Raw genomic sequence first — 24,769 nt, 5'->3', positions numbered from 1 at the left:
ACAAAACATAATGAATGTATTTGTACAGCTGGAAATGTAATGCAATTGTACTGCACCGTATGCAACACTAAGATATTTTGTTTACTGGTTATTAGATGGTGCACTGTTTAGTTTATTCTTTTTTTGCTTTTTTAATTGATGCAAGCAGCACTGTTAATACTTTTATTTTAAATTTGAACTAATACAACAAATGTGTTTGGTTTTAGAAAACATTTTCAGTAAAGATATGTTCTTGAACTTGTTTGAGTACTTGATAAGTTAAAATAAAATAGGTTAATACAAATGCGATGTTGGATGTATAACTTGATTTTAAACTCTGTTAATTATTACTTTTTAAATCCATTCAAGTACCATTTGTCAGTGGTTTACACTGTTACTACTGGAATTTACAGTACTGTAGTAGTATTATATCTATATTTTGATGTATTTCGACATTGCATTTAACTTTACTTGAACCACTATTTAGTTGATTGTTCTGTTTGCTTTTTTAATTGATGCAAGCAACATTGTTTAATACTTTTCTTTTAAATTTGAATTAATACAATGAATTTGTAAAAGCCAGTGTAGCTGGAACTATTGTCATAGTATGGTTTTGGAAATAAATGTTCAGTAAAGTAAATAAGATATGTTCTTGAACTTGTTTGGGTAATTGATAAGCAATCATGTGTATCTTTATTGATCGGTGTTGAGCATGTAGGTAAAAAGTATTTTAAACACAAAAAAGTTGTTTTCCTAAAATTGAAGTCTCAAAAAGTGGGGAGCAACTTTTTATGGTATGTAAAATTTATTTTATAGAGTTTTGATAAAATGAATAGTGTTGTTTTACATGATCTCATTCTGGATAAAGTTAAAAAAACAATTCTAGTCCAAGGCATGAAAGTTTTTCCACCCTTTGAAAGTGGTTTGGTTGTGATGACAAATCTCTCCAATGGCAATTGTAGGACCTCCTATGGTAAATATTTGTAAACCGAATTTAAGAGGAGAAAAAGACACACAACCTTTCCCTTTTTATAAACCCACCGATTTTACACAGTTTGAATGGCACACATTTATTCTGTATTATTGTATTTTTTAGTACTATTTTTATAGCTAGTAATAATAAATGAAACTATTTATGACAATACTCCATTCCATTCAACCACCAGACTTGACAACAGGCTAATTCTTGAATCCCCCTTCCCCCCATTTTATTCATAGAAAGTTTTACTCCTAATCTCATTGCTCTGTAGAAATTAATCCCAAATAGAGTATGTCTTTAACCGCATGAGCTTTGACAAAGTGCAAAAGATTGTTGTCATGTTTAGATGGCAATAAAAGTTTTTTACAAGCTGCAGAGCCATTGAAACCACCAGATTACAAGGTATAGCAAATTGCGGACACTCACAAATGAGCCAGACTAGCATTTTTTTTTTATCATTCTTCCAAAAGCTGAAACACTAGTCTTGGGATTGTCCCACATGATCATACAGAGCAAGCGCTTGCCTCCCAGATCTTGCCTAATTTTAAAGAATCAGTATTTTCCCTCTCATTGACCACAAATCTGTTATTCATTGGAGAGGTTGTCCTTTCTGTGATGCAGATTACCAATCACAGTTGAGTGCAACTCCTGCTGAGCTCTTTAAGTCTGGTAATATGTTTTAGCTTTGAAGAAGTGACTCCAGCATGCTCCATATGTATCATAGTTGACATCATCCGGTTGAATAAAAGAGGCCTTATTTCTCTGTGACAACAGTACAACATAATAACCAATATATACTTGCGTAATTAAGATTAGTGTAAAGACCCCTGTGTGAACACACCACCTGTCAGCAATTATACTTATGGTGTAGGCCAGGGTAAAAAGTAACAACAGTCTGGGATAGGTAAAGTATACCTGCTGTAAGTATCATGAACTTTCAACAGTTGACAGCCAGTCTAGATACAGTCCATATATAAAACATATTTTGCTGTACAAAGAGCCTGTTGTAATGGTGAAATGGTTTCAGAGAACAAATATGTGGTACTTGTGGTGAAGCTGGTGAATGTAATGCAGTTTTGCAGAAAATGTCATAAAAACCACATCAGCAGATGTTTTGCAAATAAGCTGCTTTAGCCTCTGATCGTAGAAAAGGGGTAAATTGCAGGTTTCTTGTTTTTTTTTTAACTGTTAACTAAATTTAGATATTTCTTGTGTACTTTGCTTTGTTATAATAGGACTAGAGGTATCTATAGAAAATTTAACAGATTATATATTGTTAAATCTTAAAATAAAAGTATTATAAAAGACAGGAATCATTTTACTAAAATTGTAATCTCAAAGGAAAAGAAGACCAAGATGTAATGAACAAGAAAAGACTATTCCCTTTTCTATTAAAATACTTCAGGTCAAAGCAGTGCAGGAATAGTACTCTGCTAATTCATGAATTAATTCCAAACTTTTGGGTGTCCAGAAGGAGGAAATAACAATGTAGTTTTAACAGTTCAGTTTTGACAATAATTTGAACCCTGATGCTAATATTATCAATAATTTTTTTTAAAAAAGAACTGTTTCCAATCTTCATTTTTTCTTTCAATCTTCAAATTAAAAAGAATATCGACAGTTTGAACTGATTGATATACAGCATGTCAGGATAGGCGTCCAACCAAACAGAATCATGTGTCAGGCCAGCAAGGTTGAAAATGCGATGTTCGCAGACTGCAGCCTGCCTAGTGGGATTTTACTAGGTGCAACCAGTGGGTTTGGGTCCAATCCCTGTTAAATCTTAGGGAAAGTCTAGCTGTCAGTATATGGTATTTCTAGCTGTCAGTATATGGTATTTTTTTTATTACCATCACACATTGGTTTTTAAATAATGTCAGTACTGTAACAAAATGTCCAAAATGGTTTAATAAATCAATTAACAAAAAATATTCAGAGAAAAAAGGCACTTTACAGAACATTTAAAAGGGACCAAGAACAAAGTACACAGAAAGTGTACTTGGAACTGCAAACACAAGTCAAAAAGGAAGATAGAAAGGCCAAGAGAGAGATAGAAATGAGCATTGCCAAGGGGGCTAAAACCAGTTCCAAAAAGCATTTCCAATATTATAACAGCAAAAAAACATTCACGGAGGAAGTAAAATGTCTAAGAGATACAAATGGCAAAATCATAGACAAAGAGAAAAAAATAGCAAATATATTAAATGATTACTTTTCACAAGTCTTTACAAAGGAGGATACAGACAACATGTCCCACATGTCGATCTGTTCCTATACAGTTTTAAATACCTTCAGCATAACAGAGGCAGAAGTGTTAAAGGGACTAGTGACTTTGAAACCACACCCACTGTAGCGCTTCAGTGGCCGTATAGCCTTTCACACAGGCAGTTATGACAGTTCAGTGCCGTCTCTGAACCACCTCGGCATAAAATATGACGGTTCTGTGGCGGTATAGGCAATTCGCACAGACCTATAAGCCGCTTCAGTGGCGGTTCTGAACCGTCATAACTCCTCTGTGTGAAAGCACCTGTCTGACAGTTATTTACAAACTGCTAACCAAGATCATGCAACAGTCTCTTGACACAGGAGTTGCACAATAAGCCTGACTTCTATTATATGTAAACTTATGAAAACTATAATAAGATCCAAAATGAAAAATTACCTATATGGTAACAGTATCCTGGGAGACAGTCAGCATGGTTTTAGGAAAGTGAGATCATGTCTAACTAACCTGCTTGATTTTTTTGAGGATGCAACATCAACAATGGATAATTGCAAAGCATATGACATGGTTTATTAAGATTTCCAGAAAGCTTTTCACAAAGTACCGGATAAAGGATTAATTCTCAAACTGAACGCAGTAGGGATTCAAGGAAATGCATGCACATGGATTATGGAGTGGTTAACATGTAGAAAACAGAAAGTACTGATAAGAAGAGAAACCTTAAAATGGAGCGAGGTAACCAGTGGAGTACCACCGGGATTAGTATTAGGTCCTCTGCTATTCCTAATCTACATTAATGACTTAGATTCTGGTATAGTAAGCAAACTTGTTAAATTTGCAGATGACACAAAAACAGGAGGAGTAACAAACACTGTTGCAGCAGCAAAGGTCATTCAAAATTATCTACACAGCATTCAGAACTGGGCAGACATGGCAAATTACATTTAATAGAGAAAAGTGTAAGATACTGCACACAGGCAACAAAATTGTGCATTATAAATATCATATGGGAGATACTGAAATTGAAGAAGGAATCTATGAAAAAGACCTAGGAGTTTATGTTGACTTCATCTAGACAATGTGGGGAATCTATAAACAAAGGCCAACAAGATGCTCAGATATATATATATATATATTGAAAAGTGTTGAATTTAAATCAAGGGAAGTAATGTTAAAACTTTACAATGCATTAGTAATACCCCATCTAGAATATTGTGTTCAGTTCTGGTCACCTCGCTACAAAAAGGATATTGCTGCTGTAGAAAGAGTGCAAAGAACAGCAACCAGAATTATTTTGGGTTTAAAAGGCATGTCATATGCAGACAGGCTTAAAGAATTTAATCTATTCAGTCTTGAACAAAGAAGACTATGCAGCGATCTGATTCAAACATTCAAAATCGTAAAAGGTATAGACAATGTCGACCCAGGGGACTTCTTTGACCTGAAAAAAGAAACAAGGACCAGGGGTCACAAATGGAGATTAGATAAAGGGGCATTCAGAACAGAAAATAGGAGGCACTTTTTTACACAGAGAATCATGGGAGTCTGGAACCAACTCCCCAGTAATGTTGTTGAAGCTGACACCCTGGGATCCTTCAAGAAGCTGCTTGATGAGATACTGGGATCAATAAGCTACTAACAACCAAACGAGTAAGATGGGCCGAATGGCCTCCTCTCATTTGTAAACTTTCTTATGTTCTTATTTTCTTATGTAATTATGTATGCTGTACCAAGACAGGTTATTAGCCCTATTAATGCATCATGAGTTCCTTTAGAATGTAAATGTAGCACTTTGTGATACCAAAGACATCCATAATACAGGCTGCTTGAATATTAGGTCAGCTCAGTTGTGTCTTGATCCTGTGGCCATAATCTTGCCCAGTTGTAAAGCTACATACTGTACAAGGGAGGCCTCTGTAAAATATCAAATCCCTGCTGGGCTTCCCTGGGCAAGAAAATAATCAGGCTTTATTCTAAATAAGAAAACTCAAAGTGGGTAAGCACTTTGACATCCTCAGACCCAAATTTCCTCATCCTCAGGCCTGCTATACAAGAACATCACAAGCTTAAATCTAAACAAATTAGTACATGCAAGTAACCCTGCCAGTCACATCCAGCTGTCATATCATTATTGAGGCTAATTGGTGTAGTGGGGTAATGCATTAGCCTTTCACCTCTGTAGGCCTGGGTTCAGTCACAAGTGAAATTATTCTGGTGATCTCATCTTAATCCTCAGTAGACATATCAAAACCAGCCACTTTGGAATAGTTTGGTACAATTGGCAGTCTGTTCTTGGAAGTAAAGTAGTTAAGATCTGAATAGCAGGGGAGTGATCCTTCGTATCAGGATTGAGGGGCACTGAGAAGTACAAGTAGTCCCACTCTAAGACACCTATGGTAAAAGGGAAAAGTTTAACAAGTTACTTTTTCAAAAGTCTACTGATAAAATCAGTTGAAATTTTATTTTGTTTTTGTAGCCACAAATTTCAACTACAATATAGGATGCTTACTTCTTAAAAACGTTTTTTTTTTTTTTTATGCAGTTTGAAATGTCATTATTATGGAAATCTTTCGAGAGCACAAAACCACCAAAATATATACGTGTGGGTTTTGCAAGACTGCAGATTGCATTAACCTATTTGTGGGTCCTTCCCTTAGCTGTTTGAAAATGTTGTTGTATACGGTATAAACTAAAAATGAAATGCTTTATACATTTCTTATTTTCAAATAAAAATACAAAAACGATGTATTATTGTGCCTACAAAAAATATGTTAGTCAAGTGGTTTAAGGTATCAGTCTTATAGTTGTACCTAAAAATGTATGACTGTATGTTGTTTAAAGTTATTTACGACTGATCATAACTAAAATAACCAGGATAACAGATTTATACTGTTATTTTAGTCCTTCCTCTCTTGTTTTCAATCTGTGTTAAGCATAAGAAGAGGCTGCCGAGACAACACTTACTTTGAATAAGGTTGTGAAATTTAGAACAGGGCAGAGAGGGATTCAGTGTGTCATTGTAACAATTGTATACTGAATGCACCAAATTAAATCTTACGTTTCTTTGTAGAGGTTGCAACTGTGTTGCAGAACCCAAAATTAGCAATAGGCTACCCTCCGCCTTTTGCAAAAGCACATATGAACCTACAGAGTGCTGTGGAGCAGGGTATTGCTGCTTTAAGATTTGCAGGGCACCCTAGATTACCCTCCATATACAGAACCATTATTTTGTATTAAATGAAATCAATGTAAATTCACAGCACACATGTCTTCTTTATGTCACTTAAAACTAGTTAACAAATTACATATATCTATTTATATGTTTAAAAAAAAACTAGTAACATCATGTTGAATGTAACAAAATACTTATTACGCCAGCAAAAAAGCTCTAGCTGAGTTTTTTAATCATAGCATTGGCATGTCAAATGCCATTTTGATTCCATTTGTTACAAGTGAACGCCATTGTAGAATTCAGGTATGCATATTGGAGGGTTAAATAGCGTATTGGTAGAACAGTTCTGGAAAATCATACAATAGGAAAGGCGAAAGTCATAGCTGACTACACATCAAAACCACAAAAGCCCTGAATTGCTAAGCCGATCCAACACCACCTCTACTTTGCCAGCACATTTAACAATGCCACGTGGAGAAATGTTCTTGACATTCCTCCATGTGGTAATAAAATGTTCTGTAAGGATGGCTGTGCGGTCAGATATTCTATCATACTATCACACACCCACAGAGCAGGATAAATAAACAAAAGTACCAACCATCAGCTCATTTTATTAAACAAATCCCTGCCTTGCAAGTAGATTAGGTTTGCCCCTTAACTTACTCTGCCATGAAATCCGGTCATCTTTAAAACAAAACTAAAGCAAACAGGGTTTAGTTGATATATGTTACTATAAAAGTTTGAATATTGGCAAATCTTAAGATTTACTGGTAAATGTCGACATTTACCAAGCAAAACGGTAAAGGTCAGAAATAAACATGGTAACACTTTATTTTGGCCATTCACCGGTAAATATCCAGAATAACCAAGTGACTTTGGCTAATGACCGAATGTATCACTTTCGTGCATTGTAAGGCTTCAGGAGCCCTGTGTAACTCCAAGTGCCACAAGAGTGCTGCAATAAGCAAGTACATACTGTATATCTATTCACTGCCTGTATATGTCGCATTTTGTGTCATAATCAAAGTGTGATTTTCTTTTGAAAAAAACAAGGTCCTAAATAATTTAATTTGCCTTTACAGAATGTTATTTTTCATCAAACTACTACGTATTTGGAGTACAATAGCCTTCAACACCATTGTGAATAGTTTTATATGCAAATTTGCCAGATTGTTGGTTGTTCTACATAAGTGAATCACAATATTATTCAGTACCATGTTGAATTGCTCAGTTGTGCATTACTGTAAGCTCATTAATGATTATTTTGTTAATGGAAAATATGCATGCAGAAATAAATATATTGTTCAACATTAATGATTATGTTTTCATATGCAGGAATAAATACATTCTAAGATTATATACTTGCATTTACCAATTCACTTTGGTAAATCATAATCAAAGATTAACCAGTAAATGTTCGAAAAGCTATTTATTTCTTCATAATTTCTGACATTTACCACCTTGTTTGTTCAACATTTAGCAGTAAAACTTAAGATTGACCAGATTCTGACTTTTACCTTAACATAAATACTCTGTAAATCTGCCTGGATATTAATCACAATGATTGGTTTGAAACGACTTTAATTACGTCTTTCTTAAGGGCTTATCTGTCTAAGTTGTGCAGTGTATTATGTATTATATGTGTTAACATAATATACTGTATATAGTAATTGAAATATAAAGATGGATAAAGGACAAATCCGTAGATTGCAAAGAGTCACGGTAATTGATTGCACAGCTGACAACAATAGTATTTTATATTAATAAATACATTTTGAAAAGCAGGAAGTCTTTCCAATAAAAAAAAACATTTTCCAGTATTAAGGGCACCAGATGCTATTTTATGCCCACCCAGTGTAATTTTTTTACCACCAGACACATCAGCCCAGAAGTTGATAAAAAAAATGGTTGATTAATCATAACAGAAACGCCAATACATTAAGAAAATGCTATGTAAAATAATCTACGTAAAATAGTCTGATACTTCAGGAGGAGGGAGAGCCCACAATACGTTCACATGTTCATTAGCAACCCTAGCCTATTTGCAGGGGAGGTTCAGTTGCTCTGTCCAATAGTCACTCCCTGACCAAGCAAGGTATGACCGAGTTTAAATGAAATATAATACATCCAATACCTCAGTTAATAACCCCTTTTAGGTCTTGGCCATTAAGCCATACTTCTTCTATAGAGCAGCTTGCTGGTAAAGTACTGTGATGACTCACAGTACTAGATGTTCCCATTTCCAAGGTTATCCAAGCGTGTTATCCATTGGGCTGTTGAGTTAATTGAGTTAAATTTCAATTACGAACAATCAATTAAAAAAACATATTAATTAAATCTGGCAATCGACTGGACAGCCGTGAGTTGGGGTGATTAAACTGATGTCACTGCTAGGGTTAGAATCCATTTAATTACTGTCATCTATCTGTCTTCAGATAATTAATAATACCTCCTCTGTATAAAATTAGACAGGAATTTTTTTTGCACAACAGAGTATAGTGTTTCTTGTCTAATGTACTTGCTGAAAGAATTCATAAAAATAGTTTCTGAGTGACTGCATGTAAGCATATATGTACATTATCCTAAATAATTACCCTTTCAATAAACCAAATAACACTGCACTGTGTTTCACTCAGTGCAATGTTCACTGAGTCAAGCCATGCCATGTAAACTTGATGCTTGTTAAACTCTTAAAGTGTTTGATTGTGGTTAAGATGAGGCTGACTAAGCCTTTTTTTCTATTTAACAATAGTGAAATGGTCAACAAAATAATAAAACATGTATTTGTGGGTAATTTTTAATGTATGAGACAAAAACATCTATTTTTTCACATACACAATACACACAAAAAAACTAACTTGAACTTGAACCTAGATCCAGCGTTTCATCTTTGTGATGGCAGCATCTCCATGGTACCAAGGGTGTGGTGTGGCAGATGTGTAGTGGTTGTGAGAAGCACATGGAATGGTTGCGTCAGCTGTCATTAACTATTGCTGGTGCTTACTAGATTAGAACAAATACTAGAAGAATTAATCAACTACCCATATTAGGGCATAATGATAAGTAAGGGAAACGTTAAGAACTAGTTTAATGTGGAAATGTTCCCAACAGCTATCTCAAACCATCAACACATAATGGGGATTGCTTGAGTGTTTAGCAATAGCAGTGACGTAGAGCGCATAGCAAGGGAAAATCAGGCAAGACACATAAAAATGGCAAAGCGAATCTGTTAAACTCGATTCCTAGCACACTACGAACCTTCATGGGGCCATATGGTTGACAGTCTTATGTTTTTTTCACAGTTGTTTATCAGCAATCGGCCGAATACTGTGCATACTTCCATTAAAATATGTTTTTGCTACATTGTAGTCACAAGATCTATCGTAAGGTACTGTACACACCTGATTAACATTTATGTTTTACTGTACTGTATTACAATAACTTAGCTGTCATGAACTGGACATTATTTTACTTTTCATATCGTGTGTTGCCACAGAGAATAGTGTTTTTTGTATTGAGGGCATAACGTATTTCAAGCTGGTCCATTTTTCAAAAATTGTTCAGTAATTCAAGTTACATTTTCATAGCATAAACTATGAATGCCTTGTAAGAAACCAGCAAGTAGGAAATAATAACATACTCCATTTCAACACAAAGATGTGTATGTTAGCTAATTTTCAAAGCAATAATCTGATAAGAATCAACTTGATTTACCAATGCCTATTTACTAGATATTCATTGTAAACCTAATGGTCCAAATAAATAATGGTTTAAATAAAATCTAAATATCAAGGTAATTAAATCCTAGGCACAGAGATTAGCAAGAATTTTCTGCGCTTTCCACCAGTCATGAAGTAACATGTTTTGCTTTGTTGAATTTTACCCTTGCAAACAGACTAGCTTTGCTAGTTTTGAAGCTTGTTAAATATTTGCTTAAAGGGGATCAAATGCTAAGATATGGCAACGACTATGAATTCTGCAATTGCTTAAAATGTAAGTATAAAAGGGATAAAATTAGCAGCAGGTAATGTCTTGATATTAACTATGTAATTTAGAACAGGGAATTATTCATTTTTATTTAAAATTGAGAAACCTGAGACGGCTTACAAGATCACTCCTTCCGTATGCATGCATGCATTATATATGGTACATACTGCTATATACTGTATTGTTTAAGGCAACATGAAATTGCTTTGGTTAATCAAGATTAAGAAAAATTGGTGGTAGTTGAACATTTTACCTACAGAATAGAAAATAGAGATAGATAGAGATGTATGTTGGTTGATTATGTATCAGTGTGGTGAGCAAGAAACCATACATTTCATTAAGATATTTTCTATGGCCAATATAGATTGCCACATTCCCTGCCCAGATAGTACACATTGGCTATTGCCTGTTCTGCCTTGGTAAACTTGCATGTCTTTTAGCATTACTTCTGGCATTTAACATTAAAAGAGTCTGGAGAGTGAGACTTCACAAACTATACTTAAGTAGAGGGTGATGGACATTCTTACTGCTGACTATATGGAGGCCCCCTTGTAACACAGGACAGGTGGTTGAGTTAAGTGGTTATTATTCAAAGTCATACTGCTCAATTTGTTTTGGAATAACTTACAACTGTGTGGTCCAGTGGTTAAAGAAAAGAGCTTGTAACCAGGAAGTCCCCGGTTCAAATCCCATCTCAGCCACTGACTCATTGTGTGACCCTGAGCAAGTCACTTAACCTCCATGTGCTCCGTCTTTTGGATGAGATGTAGTTGTAAGTGACTCTGCAGCTGATGCATAGTTCACACACCCTAGTCTCTGTAAGTCGCTTTGGATAAAGGCATCCACTAAATAAAACAAATAATAATAATAATAACTGTATATCAAAGTAAATAAATCAGGAGCCTGATGTACCGTATTCCTTCAAATTTAAGACACCCTCGAATTTAAGATGCAGACCAAATTTCCCACCCTCAACTTGAGGGGAAAAAAATCAAATAAAGATGCATTTACAAAGATGAGAAATATAAGAAAACGACGTATGGAAGCAGTTTGTAGCCGTCTGCTGTCACACAGAGCATTACTGTTATGCGCTGCTTCTCATTTCCAGTCTGCTGTCACACAGAGCATTACAGTTATGCACTGCTTCTCATTTCCAGTTATGATTACTCCCACATGTTTTTCTGCCTTTTGGGTCTGATTAGAACTGAGCCTAATAACAAAACGTTGAAATTGTAAAAGCTTCTCTTCGAATTCCTCAGGAAGCTAATGTCGCTTTATTAACAGGAAGTCTTTCCCGGAGCTGAGCTGATCAGGAGGTCTTGATTGGCTGGGGGGGGGGGGGGGGATTTAAAAGCAGCGCCAGTTCAAGGCAACTGCACCGTGGCCATAGCTACACTGGCGGGCGCTGAGCGAAAGCTTGCTTTGTTTACATAGAGGAGGAGAGCGTAACTATTACGGAATCCTTCAGCTGCCAGTCAGTCACGTTGCTGTTTATGTACTCGGGTAGTCATGTCTTTTGTTGGCGATTTTAATACACTCATCACTATACTGTACTCAAATTTAAGATGCAGGCCATTTTTGAGAAATGGTTTCAAAAGTGTGTATTAAATTCAAAAGGAATACGGTATATTAAAATACATGGCTTTGAAATGGAGCCACTTATTATTAAACAGGCCCACTGACGCCTTTACTTTTGAAAGTGGTATGGTTTTGAAAGGTGAACATTAAAGGCCCTAGAAAAGTCCAGCATACATTTTCAAATAAATAAGCTTATTTAAAACGCATAGAAAACTGATTTTTATCTTGCTGGCCAACTGATCAGAGCCTTACTAAGTAAATAGACACCACTTCTTATTTACTTATGGCAAAAATCTATTTTCTTCTTAAGTTTCTTTGGTCCTCCTAAAATAACTACATGAACTTCAGCTTCTCTCTCACTACCTTACTTTTACTTTTATCCCAGAAAAGTACACAGACCACAAAAGTTTGTGTTTATTTGCAAATCAATAATAAAAAGGCGCTGCTACAGTATCTCACGTGGGACAGCAGCTTCATGGTCTATTGTGTCTTTTTACAATCCATACACCAGCCTGTGACTTAGTTCGGGTATTGGGTGCCAAGAAACATTGTGGTGTTCTTGTCAGTACCCTCCTTGTTTTGCATTTCCTGAAATGGGCTTGTATCTTAATAACCGAAGCATCGACCATGCAAGATATTTATCAGGATGGTGTAAAGAGGGTTACATAAATTAGACAATGCTCTAGTTGCATCAGCGCTAACAGATACAGTTTTCAAGCCAACACATAAATTAACCATGCTTACCTGATTAGTATCTCAGCTGTCTTTTATGAGTCATTTTAATAAACATGTCTGAGAGCAACCAGATTTCAGTATTTAATGGGGCTTGTTGCTAACAATTGTGTGTACATCTTATTTTCTCTTAACAATCAGTTTATTTATTTTTTATTTGTTACATAAAACTTTCAACAAAATGTAAGTAAATTACCAATGTTGAGAATAAGCCATATACTGTTATAGGGTTTAAAACATGCTGTTTTCCCACGGTGACTTTAGGATCTTTAAATAGATCTTTTCATGTTCTCTTGGTTTAAGTTCAAATACAAATGTATATGTGTGTGGATGTGTCAACCCACAGAGGCTTAACTGTGGTATAATGGGCAGAGACTCAATGTGACGACGGCTAACTTGCAGGTGTGACTAGTTGGTTGCCAACTGTCCAGTTTTCGACCGGGAATTTGTACAGTGTCCATTCAGAACCACTGACTGGACAGCAAAAGTCTGGTTCTTGCGAATCTTGCTTACTCACTGTTCATTGCTGTTTGAGTATTTCCATTCGCACTGAGCCTGTTTCAACACTCCACTGTGCAAACGTTTTTTTTTTATTTTTTTATTAGTATTATTAGCGGCCTATTAAGTTTGAGAACTACACTGAAATGTATTCTGCTTTATATTGCCATTCACTGCTTGCCATTACTGAGCATCTATATTTTAAAAAGAAAATCACACACAGCAACCCCTTACAGTAGCTAATAGATTATTTATCATGCACTTTATCCTTATCTAAACTGTAAGAGAACAGATTTTTTGTCTATCGATTGGAGGAGCATGTATGATAAAACAGCTGCTCAGGGAATTTCTACATGTTTGATCTGATGATGGCTTGGCAGTTGCTCACTTGGCATTAGGGTTTTTATCAGTTGAAGAGTGATAGCCAGTTTGTCAGTTTGGTTACTCTGATGCTAAAATGTGACATTTCTATCATGTGTTTGAATGTAACACCCTCCCTGGCAACATGAATACACCCCAGTCTTATTCAACATTTTTTCACTCAATAATGCTGTTAATTTGAAAATTGAAAGGGGACTGACAGAGTCTTTATTGTGCACTGGTCTTCTTTATACTGTATGGAGCTTGTCATAAGAGGAGGTTTAGTATATTATAAATGCAGCTGTTTTAAACTTAAATATGTGCTGGTTGTTATTTATTTCTCAATTTTATCTGTCTAGTACTGCATATCCTAATCAAATACAGCATGAAAGAGTGAGCTGATTAACTCTGTATTTAACAAGGCAGGCAGGTAGCTGTTTCACTCCAGCCAGGACATTTGAAAGAGTTGTTTTTTATGGCTTTTTTTATTTTTATTTTTTACTAGAAGTCAGTAGCTGTTATTAGTTGCCAATCAGAGTTAGACACGAGTATTGCGTGTTTGAAGTGATTCTCTGGTCCTTTCATCTCGAAACCATATTAACGCAGGCACCATGCCAGAGGTTTATAAGCGTTAATGAAATTCATAATGCATGTAGTAAGCTTCCGGATAAACTCCAAGTTGAAAGGGGACTGGCAGTCCTGTCTGCATCAAATCAGAGAGGCCCCAGGCACTTTTGCATGTGCATACTTAGTGTGTACAAGACAACACATATAGGGGGTGATGTAAGGATACGCACAACATGATTTGCGGGTGCAAAACCCCCATAATGCTGCTGTAAATCGTATTTAGCAGCCGTAAAGTCTGATTTTACCGCCTGCTAAAAATGTGGCGTATGTAAAGAATGGTGTTCACCTGGCGTTCTGCAGCCGCTAAATTTGCACTTTGTCATTAAATTATATTGAAATGCATTCAAATGAAGAAAAGAGCATGGAAATAGGCGGGATCTGGATACTAAGCGGGTGCAAATATTAGAATGTGATGTAAGGATTTTGCCTTGTACTTAGGCAATTGCTGACCCTCCAAAAACTTTACACCTCTTCTTACAAGGTGCAAACCATTGCAGAAGCGAGTAACTAAGAGCTGTATAAAAGCACACACCTACAGAGACCTGTCATTGGCTTCAGGATGGTGCTGTGGTACACTTTCTGATGCGGCGACACTTGGAGCTTGTTGAGGAGAGACAAGAACACATTTGGAGGAGAAGGGCAAGAGGAAGAAGACGCTGCATATTCAATCCCTGGGTCACTTTGTTTGGGATGCCGGATGATGACAATGTACAACATTGTCAAATCATTTGAGATAGTACCATGCAAAATGTGTCCGTGACCATTAGATTGATCTCAGACCTAATATGGCTTTCATATTGAGGACATGTGGCTTCTTAAGTTTCTTCTTTATAGAGACAGTGCACTTGTATAGAGACATGACAGCTGTATTCTTTGATTTTCTTAGTTATTTTACCAATGTTGTCCAGTAAAAATGCTTTGTTCACCAACACTCCCATTTATTTATGTATTTATTTATGTATTATTTTTTTAAACACTAAAGTTAATAAACCATTTTACTGTGGTGCATATTGTAACTCCAAAGAACAAAAATAAGAGAACTTGCCTAAGATTTTTTTTTTTTTTGGTTAACATTAAAATGTACCTTTCAATGAATGTTCTGTACCAAAGAAAAAAATGACTCAGCACTTAGTGGTAGAAGCTGTCATTAATTTTCTTTCTTTCTTTTTTTTCTGAATAAAGGCCCGTAAAAGTTTAAATTGGTCTTTAGCAGTTTACATGTACGGTGCTCAGCTGGTGTTTTCTGTTCTCTTGCCAGCTCCACGGTTATATGGAAAGTGAGCCCCTCACCCTCCAGCTGTTCATCGGGACAGCAGACGACCGCCTGCTGCGACCACATGCCTTCTACCAGGTCCACCGCATCACCGGCAAGACTGTCTCCACAGCCAGCCATGAGGTCATGCTTTCCAACACCAAGGTCCTGGAGATCCCACTGCTACCTGAAAACAACATGAGAGCCATGTAGGTGTCCTTTACCTTCAATTTTAATCTAACAGACATTTCTAGTTTACTCCTTCTGGATTTTTATATGTAGTATAGTAAAAGTAAGAGTCCTATTGTAGTTTTACATATTATGTAATATAGTGAATAAATCTACTGTAATATAAATACGAGTCTTATTTAAATACTTTATCTACAGTGCAACGTTATATTGGAGTAAACCATTGTTAGTTTAATTAAAAAAAATAGTCTATTCACACAAAGTACACAGTTCATGTAGACACATATATACATATTGTACAAACTTACAGAAATTCTATAGAAATATTAAAAAGAAACTAGTAAAATCATTTGAAAAACGTAAGATGATAAAGACATTTATGTAGACATAAAAAAGTATAGCTCACTACAGTGCTTCCTTTTTTTTAATCTATTGTTTTAATGTTTTAATTTAGGCAGAACTATAGTATTTTTCTGATGGGTATTCTCACTTCCACATCCACAAAAGCATATAAAGTACTCTCACACAAACAGAAGCACGCAGTGTTTCCTAAAGTGCTGCTACCCTGCAGAGCATTTTATTTGTTATTCCAAAAGGGTTTCCCCTCCCCACCCCTACTCTGCTTCTAATCAGTGGACAAGTCTGAAATAAACTTTACCCATCTCCATAGCAACTTTATTGTTTCTATTTCTGGCACCAGAGTTAATCTTAAAATGGGTAGCCCAAACATACAGTAGTGAATGTCTGCTAATAAACTCATGAGCTCAAGTTTCGATACACCCGGTTTCATTCTCAAAGGAGTCGTTACCACAGGACTGTTTGATTCCCTGAGTCTCGGGCTGGAGATTTTTGTTCCAAGAATCAGAGCAGCCTAGTTGGCCTTTTCTCAATATTGTTTGTAAGGCATAATGGCCCTTCTAATATAATTGTAGTAACATAAAGACAACTCTTAGGGAGATGTTTAGTACATCCAGTAGCCCCAGTTAAGAATTTTGGCTTCACTTGTGTTTCTCCTACAACTGAGATGCTAACAGTAATTCTAGGCAGTAGAGTTATTCATGTAGAGGAAGTCTCTTGATTTTGATAACTGAGAAAAAAAGAGAGGGGAAAGTTCAAATGCATAGTTTTGTGAAAATGGAAGATAATAAAAAAAATATATTAATAAAGGTATGTTGGGATGATAAAGGTATATTTAGAAGATATTTTATAGCACTGTAACCAGTTACACACATGTTTGAAGACTGGCCAGTATACAAGTGAATTTTCATTATGTAACATGTAGCACATCTGTTGCATGTAATATTAAAAAAGGTTTACCATTAATTTTTACTGTTGTATTGCAGTTCATCTTGCTTAGACCATACTTCTCTAGCCTTTTTCATTCTTCCCTATTGTTTAACAATGCTTTGCTGCAGATTGTAAAATATTTTGCAACAGTATATCACAGTACACTTTTTTATTTGGTAAAATTTTCCAAACAACCAGACTTATGGAAATAAAAGAAATACTGTACTCCTGGAAATGTTTCATTTCACTATTTATATGATTTGGAAAAGAAAATCAAGTCTTAAAATTAGTTCCAACATGTGGGCGTTCCATGCTTTTGTTTTTTGTTTGACATTATTCACATAACTTTTAATGCATAGCCACAAATGTTTAATCTTGAAAACATCTAAGAACATACTGATCAGCTAGTAAAAATAGGTAATCAACACTGTGTACATTAATATATTGAAATATCACTTAACCTTTATGGTGTGGTATAAGACAGTATGGTATACAACGGTGAACTACACATGTTAACTTAAAGGGCACCATTTTCAACCATGGGAAATTGCCCAGGTAATACATTTACAACAGAGCTGGAAATGTGCCTGTGGTTTGCCAGTAGGGGAAATTATAGTCCAATAAACACAACTTGCAATGAGTTAAAACAAGTATTTGGGGTCTGGAAAATAAATCCCTAGGAAAAAATAACATACTGTAGATTGAATTAGGCAGGCCATGTGTGACAACTGTCAGGAGCACAGGGCAGAACATTAGGCAAAGGTGTCAAAGGAGTTGGAGACAGAAATATTGTACTTTTGTCAGAATGATATTAAAGGTGATTATGTATAGAATGGGGATTTCATAAATGGGGTGTTAATAGTCTAATTAAATGTGTTACGTTTAAGGTTATGACTTCAGAAAAAGAATCCTTAAACTACAGTGTAACTATTATAATTGATTGAGTTTAAAAGAAAATGCTATTAGCAACTATACCATATGAAACCATACCTAGAAAAGTGACTCACTTATACAATTGTGTTTCTAAAACAATGGAGAGCTTAACTTAAAAGCAATGTTTTTAAAGTAAAGTTGTCTCCTGGGTTTCTACAGGAAGGTGTGGGCTGTAAACACTGCAAGGTTACCCAGCATTTAAAAATGCTGGTGCCTGGTGGAGAATTTCCATAGCCTGTAAATTACTATATGCTAACTATATTATGGTATTTCAGTAATTTACACATTAAATACATCACTATTCCATTTTAAAGCTAAGGCTTCTTGAAAGAATGTTAGATTCTAAACTCATCTGCCCTCATCGCGGTCCCCATTGAACTGGCAAACATGTGAACAGCAGCTGATTTCAAACAATGTATCATCCTACACTGCCCATTAGACAGAGCTAAATCAAACATCAACTCAAAACAAATCCACTTTCAAGAGCATAAACATAATAACATGTGTATGACTATAGAAAAGTACTGTAATTCTGCAAATCTTGATTAGACAAGACTGAATCCGTATCTGTTTTCTACTGTTTACTTGTAAATAATCATTATCATATTGTGGAACATCATGTTTACAATACACCTTACTTTACAACACCTTAGCATACTTATGTGGGCTTTAATATGAATTTCTATGCTGTACCCTACGTTCATTTACCATTTGGTTTACTACACTTTACTTTTAAAATGTGTTACAACTTCAGATAACAAGGTGGTAAATGTAAATCCAAGTTTTATTTAGTGATATAGATATATTTACTACACTTTGTTATGTGTATACCTCAATAAGCTTGTATAAAAGGGCATACAGCAAATAAAAAGAGCTTTTTTAAAACAAAACATATTATATGTGTTCCTTGTTGAAATGAGGTTGATTCAATCCAACTGGCACACCTCTATAAAAACAATTAGCACCAAAATGTTTACAAAAAAACCTAACCTTGATGCTTCATCAAATAACAAGAATGAGTTAAAACAAACTTTGCTTTTAATGCTTTATATACTACAGTGGAGTTTGGCCTACATGATATACTATAGCAACATCATTTTAATCAGATTTATTTGCAGGCAATAGGAGTCCCTCATAGCCATCAAGTTTGAGATGGAGATGCATAGGGTCCCATAGGACAGCAAGCACACATGTACCCATTTCTAAATCAGTGTAACAGACATAAGCATCACATATGACATATTCATTATAGCATGAACAATAACACAATCTATTGATTCTTAAAAAAATAAATTAAAAAAATCAATGTTCTGTGAATTCAAAAAACACATGTGTGCTCTGGCAGAGTTCCTTCTGTTTGTGTTTGGTGGGAAACAGCATTGCACAGGCTTTAGGGCTTCACTTGTGGGTTTCAGTGCACAGCACAAAGCTAACATGACCAAATCAGAAAAAAAAACAGGTAAGAAATCAAATATTATATGTAGATGAAATGTAGATGCTGTAAGACTGGTTTTCAAACTGGGGTACACAAGATAAATACTGAAATGGCAGACAACAGATTTTTTTTACCACATTGTAGTACTTTGTGACTTAGAAATCATATCAACAATGTTGAATCTCCTTTAAAATAAAACCACAGATGTACTGGTGTACATTTCCTTTCTGTTGGGCGAGGTTAACTCTATGAATACAGCTGGCTGCTGACAGTGAGTGAAAGTTGAGCGCACACATGGCTAACTTACATTAAATAGCAAGGCAGTGGTGACTGCAGTCTGTGGTCTAAAAAAACCCCAAAACTCAAAGATTGTCATTGTATGATGTTGCTTCTCTTAAAAAATTGTAGTATTTACTTGGTAAGTTTACTCTCTGGAGTTCAAATGTTCAGTGTTAGTAGTTTCATCAGTTCAGCTGGGCCGTCCTGCTTTAGACAGTGAAATCACTCACTTGTTCTGCGCTGGAGCTGGAGTGACACGACTGTTTTCTTTACTTGCAATGCTTGTATGTGTTTTTTTCATTATTATTTAATTCGTTGAAGAACTCTGTTGTCATGTGAGTGCATTACCTACGCCTCCACACCAGTAATTATTACTAAAAGCAAAAGCATGATATTATTATTATTACAAAAATGGAATCCCTAACTCCTGGGATTGGGAAGCGTCTGGAATTGGATTCCTTACTCCAGACCTATTGAGTGTGTTCATATTGTAGCGCCGAGCTGAAGGGTTCCAGGATACAGTGACACAGAGACAGGTTGCAGTTCAAAGCAGTTGTAAACCACTATTTTTATTGTTTCTATATCTTCTTATTTTTTTATAGACACTCTCACTCCTTTCCTCTCAAATCTCAACCTCTCTCCTTCGACTCTCTCACTCCCTTCTCCCGCCCAGCTCCTCCAGTCCCTCCCCGTTCTTCATTCATTGGTCCAACACTCTCTATCCCTGACTGGTTGTATTAGCCCTGCTCCCACCCCCTTCAGTGACATACTCACATGTAGGCACTCTCGCTCCCAGTCGCACAAGCACCAAAACACACAGAGTGCGCTAACAGCTCTGAACAAGAAATACAGCTTACCAACACACATTATTTACAACTATTTACAACTATTTACATCCCATCCCCTAGTTCTTGGAAATATTCACTTCAAAACAATGTGCTTATTCTGGCTAGATTCGACACTTACCAACACACATTATTTACAACTATTTACAACTATTTACATCCCATCCCCTAGTTCTTGGAAATATTCACTTCAAAACAATGTGCTTATTCTGGCTAGATTCGACACCGCACAAGACACACACAGCATTTTACATTATCCCTGCTCAAGTGTTCAACGATAAAACTCGAGTTCAATAAAAAAATAAAAAAAAACTGTTTCTCTCTACACATCTGCATTTGTTTGAAGCATAACCTGTTTTTGGACATTTTTAGTTGGTGCATTTGCACTGTTGTTAACTAATAACATTTTATTTAGTTAGATTTTAACAGTAGTTTTCCATTTACAGTACTTAATCTAGAAATTAGAAAATACCATTATTTTTTACTGTTTTCATAGGTATATTATGACTACGGGTCTACTTAAATTGCTGAGAATTTACATATTTTTCCCAGGTAGGTTATGGAATAAAATTAGGGTTTTGTGGACTTGTTTAAACATTAAATAAACCTAAGTAGAAAATATTTCAGAGAACTATAAAAGCCTACAAATAATGATACTTGCTTCCTTACTAAAAAGTGCTGACATTTGTTAAAGGCAAGCATGCTGTTGCAGCCGACAGTCTCTGTGGTGTGAAGGCCCATACATTGTACCGATCAAAAGAAAGAAAACATGGCTATTTGGGGCTAAAAATCTAACTGCGTTAAAAAAGTAAGCAGCAATCTGTTTGAAGCGAGGTGGCTGTGCTGGATCGTACCAGCACTACTGATTTAACTTGGCTGCAACCAACAGGAATACTTTTTCTCTGCTCTGATGTTCAAGTTTGTTTTCTGAAAGCTGTTTGTTTTACGTTCTGTTTAGTAGCCTTTGTAGTAGCGATCGTTCGTATTTTCTCCAAAGTCAGCTGTCGTTTGTATTTTCTCCAAAGTCACATTACAAGATGTGCAAAACCTTTACCTCCATCTTCATGTAAAGTTTCTTTGGGAAATGTCTTGACTCGATTCTCACCCGAAATATACTTTGCTTTTTTTGTTTTGTCGTCCATTTTTGGTATTTTACCTCCAATGCTGAAAACTAGATTTTAGCAACCTTAGTCAAAATAACAATGCAACACTGACTTTGGCTCACCTCCTACTGTACAGTACATCACAGAAAAGCCAGTACAGGCGCGCTGATAGATAGGCTGATTAAAACATTGTTGTCAGTCAACAAGAAAGTTAACCCTCTTTGGAGTATGTTTTTTTAAATGTTATTTGTCTAAGGATGTCCCCCCCAAGTGCAATGCACACAGGACAGCGAAAAATAAAAAAGCCTATCTACAGAATTAAGATATGTAGTTTGCATTGCTTGCGGTATGCAGTCATTCTTTTCTCTCTCTCCCCCGTATTAGTCCGGTATGTATTGGCCCCTAAAAGACTTGAATTTTGCGGTGACCCCTCAATTTCCCGATTTCCGCGAAATCCCTAATTAGGTAGACCCCTAATTATGACCCTAAATCAGATGGGGGTACACGATAGACCACATTATTTGGAATGGGGTACGGGGCCTAAAAAGTTTGAAAACCACTACTATAAGGTATGTTGACGGGGTCTGTTGTCTTTTAGATCATACATTATGTTTATCTCCTTCCCCTTACTGAATGGTCAGACAGACTTTAAGATTTCACTGCACTCAAAAGCCATTTGAATGTATGATCAAAACCACTGTAAACTGAAAACTTTCAGTCCACATTTACTGTAGGAAAACTATAGAATAAAAGGTGTACCGGAAAAATATTTACATGTGGCTGAATCTTAAACTAATCACAGGCCCTGTAGTACCATACAAGTAATATTAACAAACAATACACTGTAAAAACAATCTTAAGTGTTATTTTGAAGTCAAAATAACTAAAAAAATCTACCTTCACTTTTGAGAATGTCTTTGTACATTAACTCCTCTTTAAGCTCCAACACAAGCCTATTCCCTCAGCACATGTGTTATAAATTGCTGACAATGCACCCACAATGCACTTGAGAACCTGAAATAACTTCAGATAACCACTACAGATGGTGGATGTTTGATTTGATTTGGTGATATAAAGAGATACTTGCAAATACAGGGTATGGTGGCTTGATGGATTTGCAATTGCATATCTTTCAACCCCAGGGCAGCATCCACTGGGATTGTGTTCAATTTAAAATTACAGATCTGGTTTATAATGGGCACAGTACAGTATGTCTGTGACACTATTCAATCAAACTCCAAGGCACAGGGAACAGGGGAAATACTTTTTACTGAATCGGTCCCAGAATGAAAAAGTTTTTTTTTTATTTATATTGTAAAAAGGCCACAAATAAAAGCAAAAAGAAGGATTTTCCACTGACTATTCCGACACAGGACTATTTTAAAACTCCAGACAAGCTTTAATGAGAAATGTGTTACTAGTTAGAAATGGTGAAATCAAGTGCTGCACCAGTGTTAGTGAGGGAGCAGCAAAAACAAAGTGTATAAATTGCATGCTGCATAGGAATAGAGGGTATTAAAAGAAGATTTGTGGCCAACATGCTGTTCTGTTGGAAAGGTCTATGGAGAAAATAAGAAATAAAAAAGAATCTTACATGGAACATCTTGACTGATCATTAAAGTTATTTATTATATAAGTTTTCTATGTTTAATGATTTATGATTTTTCATATCACAAGTTGTTGATACAATATTATATTTCTGAAACCTTTTCTGTATGTTTTACAGAGGATGTCTGTCTAACCTTTTGGTCTCTGTTGAATAGATGTAAAAGATAATTCTTATAAACTGTCCTCTCTCTAAAGTTTAGACTCATGGACCTTGGATGATTATTATTATTTTGTATTAATTAGTCATTTAGCAGATGCTTTTCATCCAAAGTGACTTACAGCGACTAGGGATGAACTATGCATCAACAACTGCTGCTGCAGAGTCACTTACAATAGGACTTTGTTTTTTTACGTCTCATCCGAAGAATGGAGCACAAGGAGGTTAAGTAACTTGCTCAGGGTCACACACAGTGAGTCAGTGGCTGAGCCAAGATTTGAACTGGGAACCTATTGGTAGCAAGCCTTTTCTTTAACCACTGGACCACCATATATATACCACTATATATTTATTTTCAACAGAATTGACTGCGCTGGTATCCTGAAACTGCGGAATTCGGACATTGAGCTGCGTAAAGGCGAGACAGACATTGGACGAAAGAACACCAGAGTGCGGATGGTCTTTCGCGTGCACATTACTCAACCCAACGGCCGGACCATCTCTCTGCAGGCATCCTCCAACCCCATTGAGTGTTGTAAGTAACCTGATTCCTCCCAAATGTAATTGAATCACAGTGTGATACTGCACAGGGATTGAAAGAATAATACACATGGGCTACAATTATAATACTTGTGTTTACCCTGAAGAAAGTCAGGGCCATTAGCAGGCCAGCAATGGCATGACTATGGATTTGGAACACATACTGCATAGTGGTTCTACCCAGTCACACAGTGGAAGTGATACTGTATGGTACAACAATTGATTGCCAGTCAGTATTAGTTCATACCATTGATATCACTGTCTTAATATGAAAATGTTTACCAATGGCTCATACTTTTGTAGCCGTTATTGTACTGTACTTTTGCCCTTACTGTATCCCTTTAAACAAATGTAACTAATGCATAAATATAATAATATGTTAGATAAAGGAGGCTTTGCTGATTGATGACATTGTATTGCTGGCGCTTTGTTCTTGACATTGATCAATGGATGTATACTGTATTTCAAAAATGGTTGGACATTAAAGAGTAATGCGAAGTAAAAAGGCATATGGAATATTTCTTATCCTTCCACACAGCTCAGAGATCTGCCCAGGAACTGCCGCTGGTGGAGAATCAGAGCATGGACAGCTTCCCTGTGACAGGAGGGAAGAAGATGGTGTTAAGTGGACACAACTTCCTTCCTGACTCAAAGGTCGTCTTTGTGGAAAAGGCCCCAGGTAAGAGCAAGGGTCTGATCTGACAGCAGGCTGCCTAGAGCATGAGTCCTGTGCTTTCCTTTCCGTTCACAACTTCAAAAGCACAAGCCTTCTCTTCTCCCTGCCATCAAAATATTGCTCAATGTGCCAGCAAACCACATGTGGTGCACATTAAGGCTCTATATTTTTAACCAAATGTATTTACATTTGCAGAAGTTTCCACTGCCTTTCTCTTTGACAGTTGCCACAAGTAGAGGAATGAATCACAAACAGGGCATGTGCAGGTCCTCTTGTTTGTTGTGATTTTTTCCCCTGTGGATGGGAAAGAGAAGTGGCTACTCCAAGAT

At 36.1% G+C, this 24,769-nt stretch overlaps 1 protein-coding gene across 5 annotated transcripts in view; it reads left to right on the top strand.

Moving 5' to 3' along the window:
• LOC117399482 (nuclear factor of activated T-cells, cytoplasmic 1-like) overlaps positions 1–24,769 on the top strand; it is a 117,606-nt gene that overhangs the window by 25,505 nt on the left and 67,332 nt on the right. For all 5 annotated transcript variants that reach the window (XM_059022318.1, XM_059022317.1, XM_034920139.2 and 2 more), the window contains exons 4-6: positions 15,395–15,597; positions 23,587–23,759; positions 24,303–24,443. In XM_059022318.1, coding sequence (XP_058878301.1) covers positions 15,395–15,597; positions 23,587–23,759; positions 24,303–24,443 — 517 coding nt within the window. The remainder of the gene's footprint in view (positions 1–15,394; positions 15,598–23,586; positions 23,760–24,302; positions 24,444–24,769) is intronic.

Source organism: Acipenser ruthenus, chromosome 4 (assembly GCF_902713425.1).
Source record: "Acipenser ruthenus chromosome 4, fAciRut3.2 maternal haplotype, whole genome shotgun sequence".
Classification (NCBI taxonomy): Eukaryota; Metazoa; Chordata; class Actinopteri; order Acipenseriformes; family Acipenseridae; genus Acipenser; species Acipenser ruthenus.
Note: the sequence above shows the minus strand (reverse complement) of the source record. Positions and strands in the feature narration are given on the sequence as shown.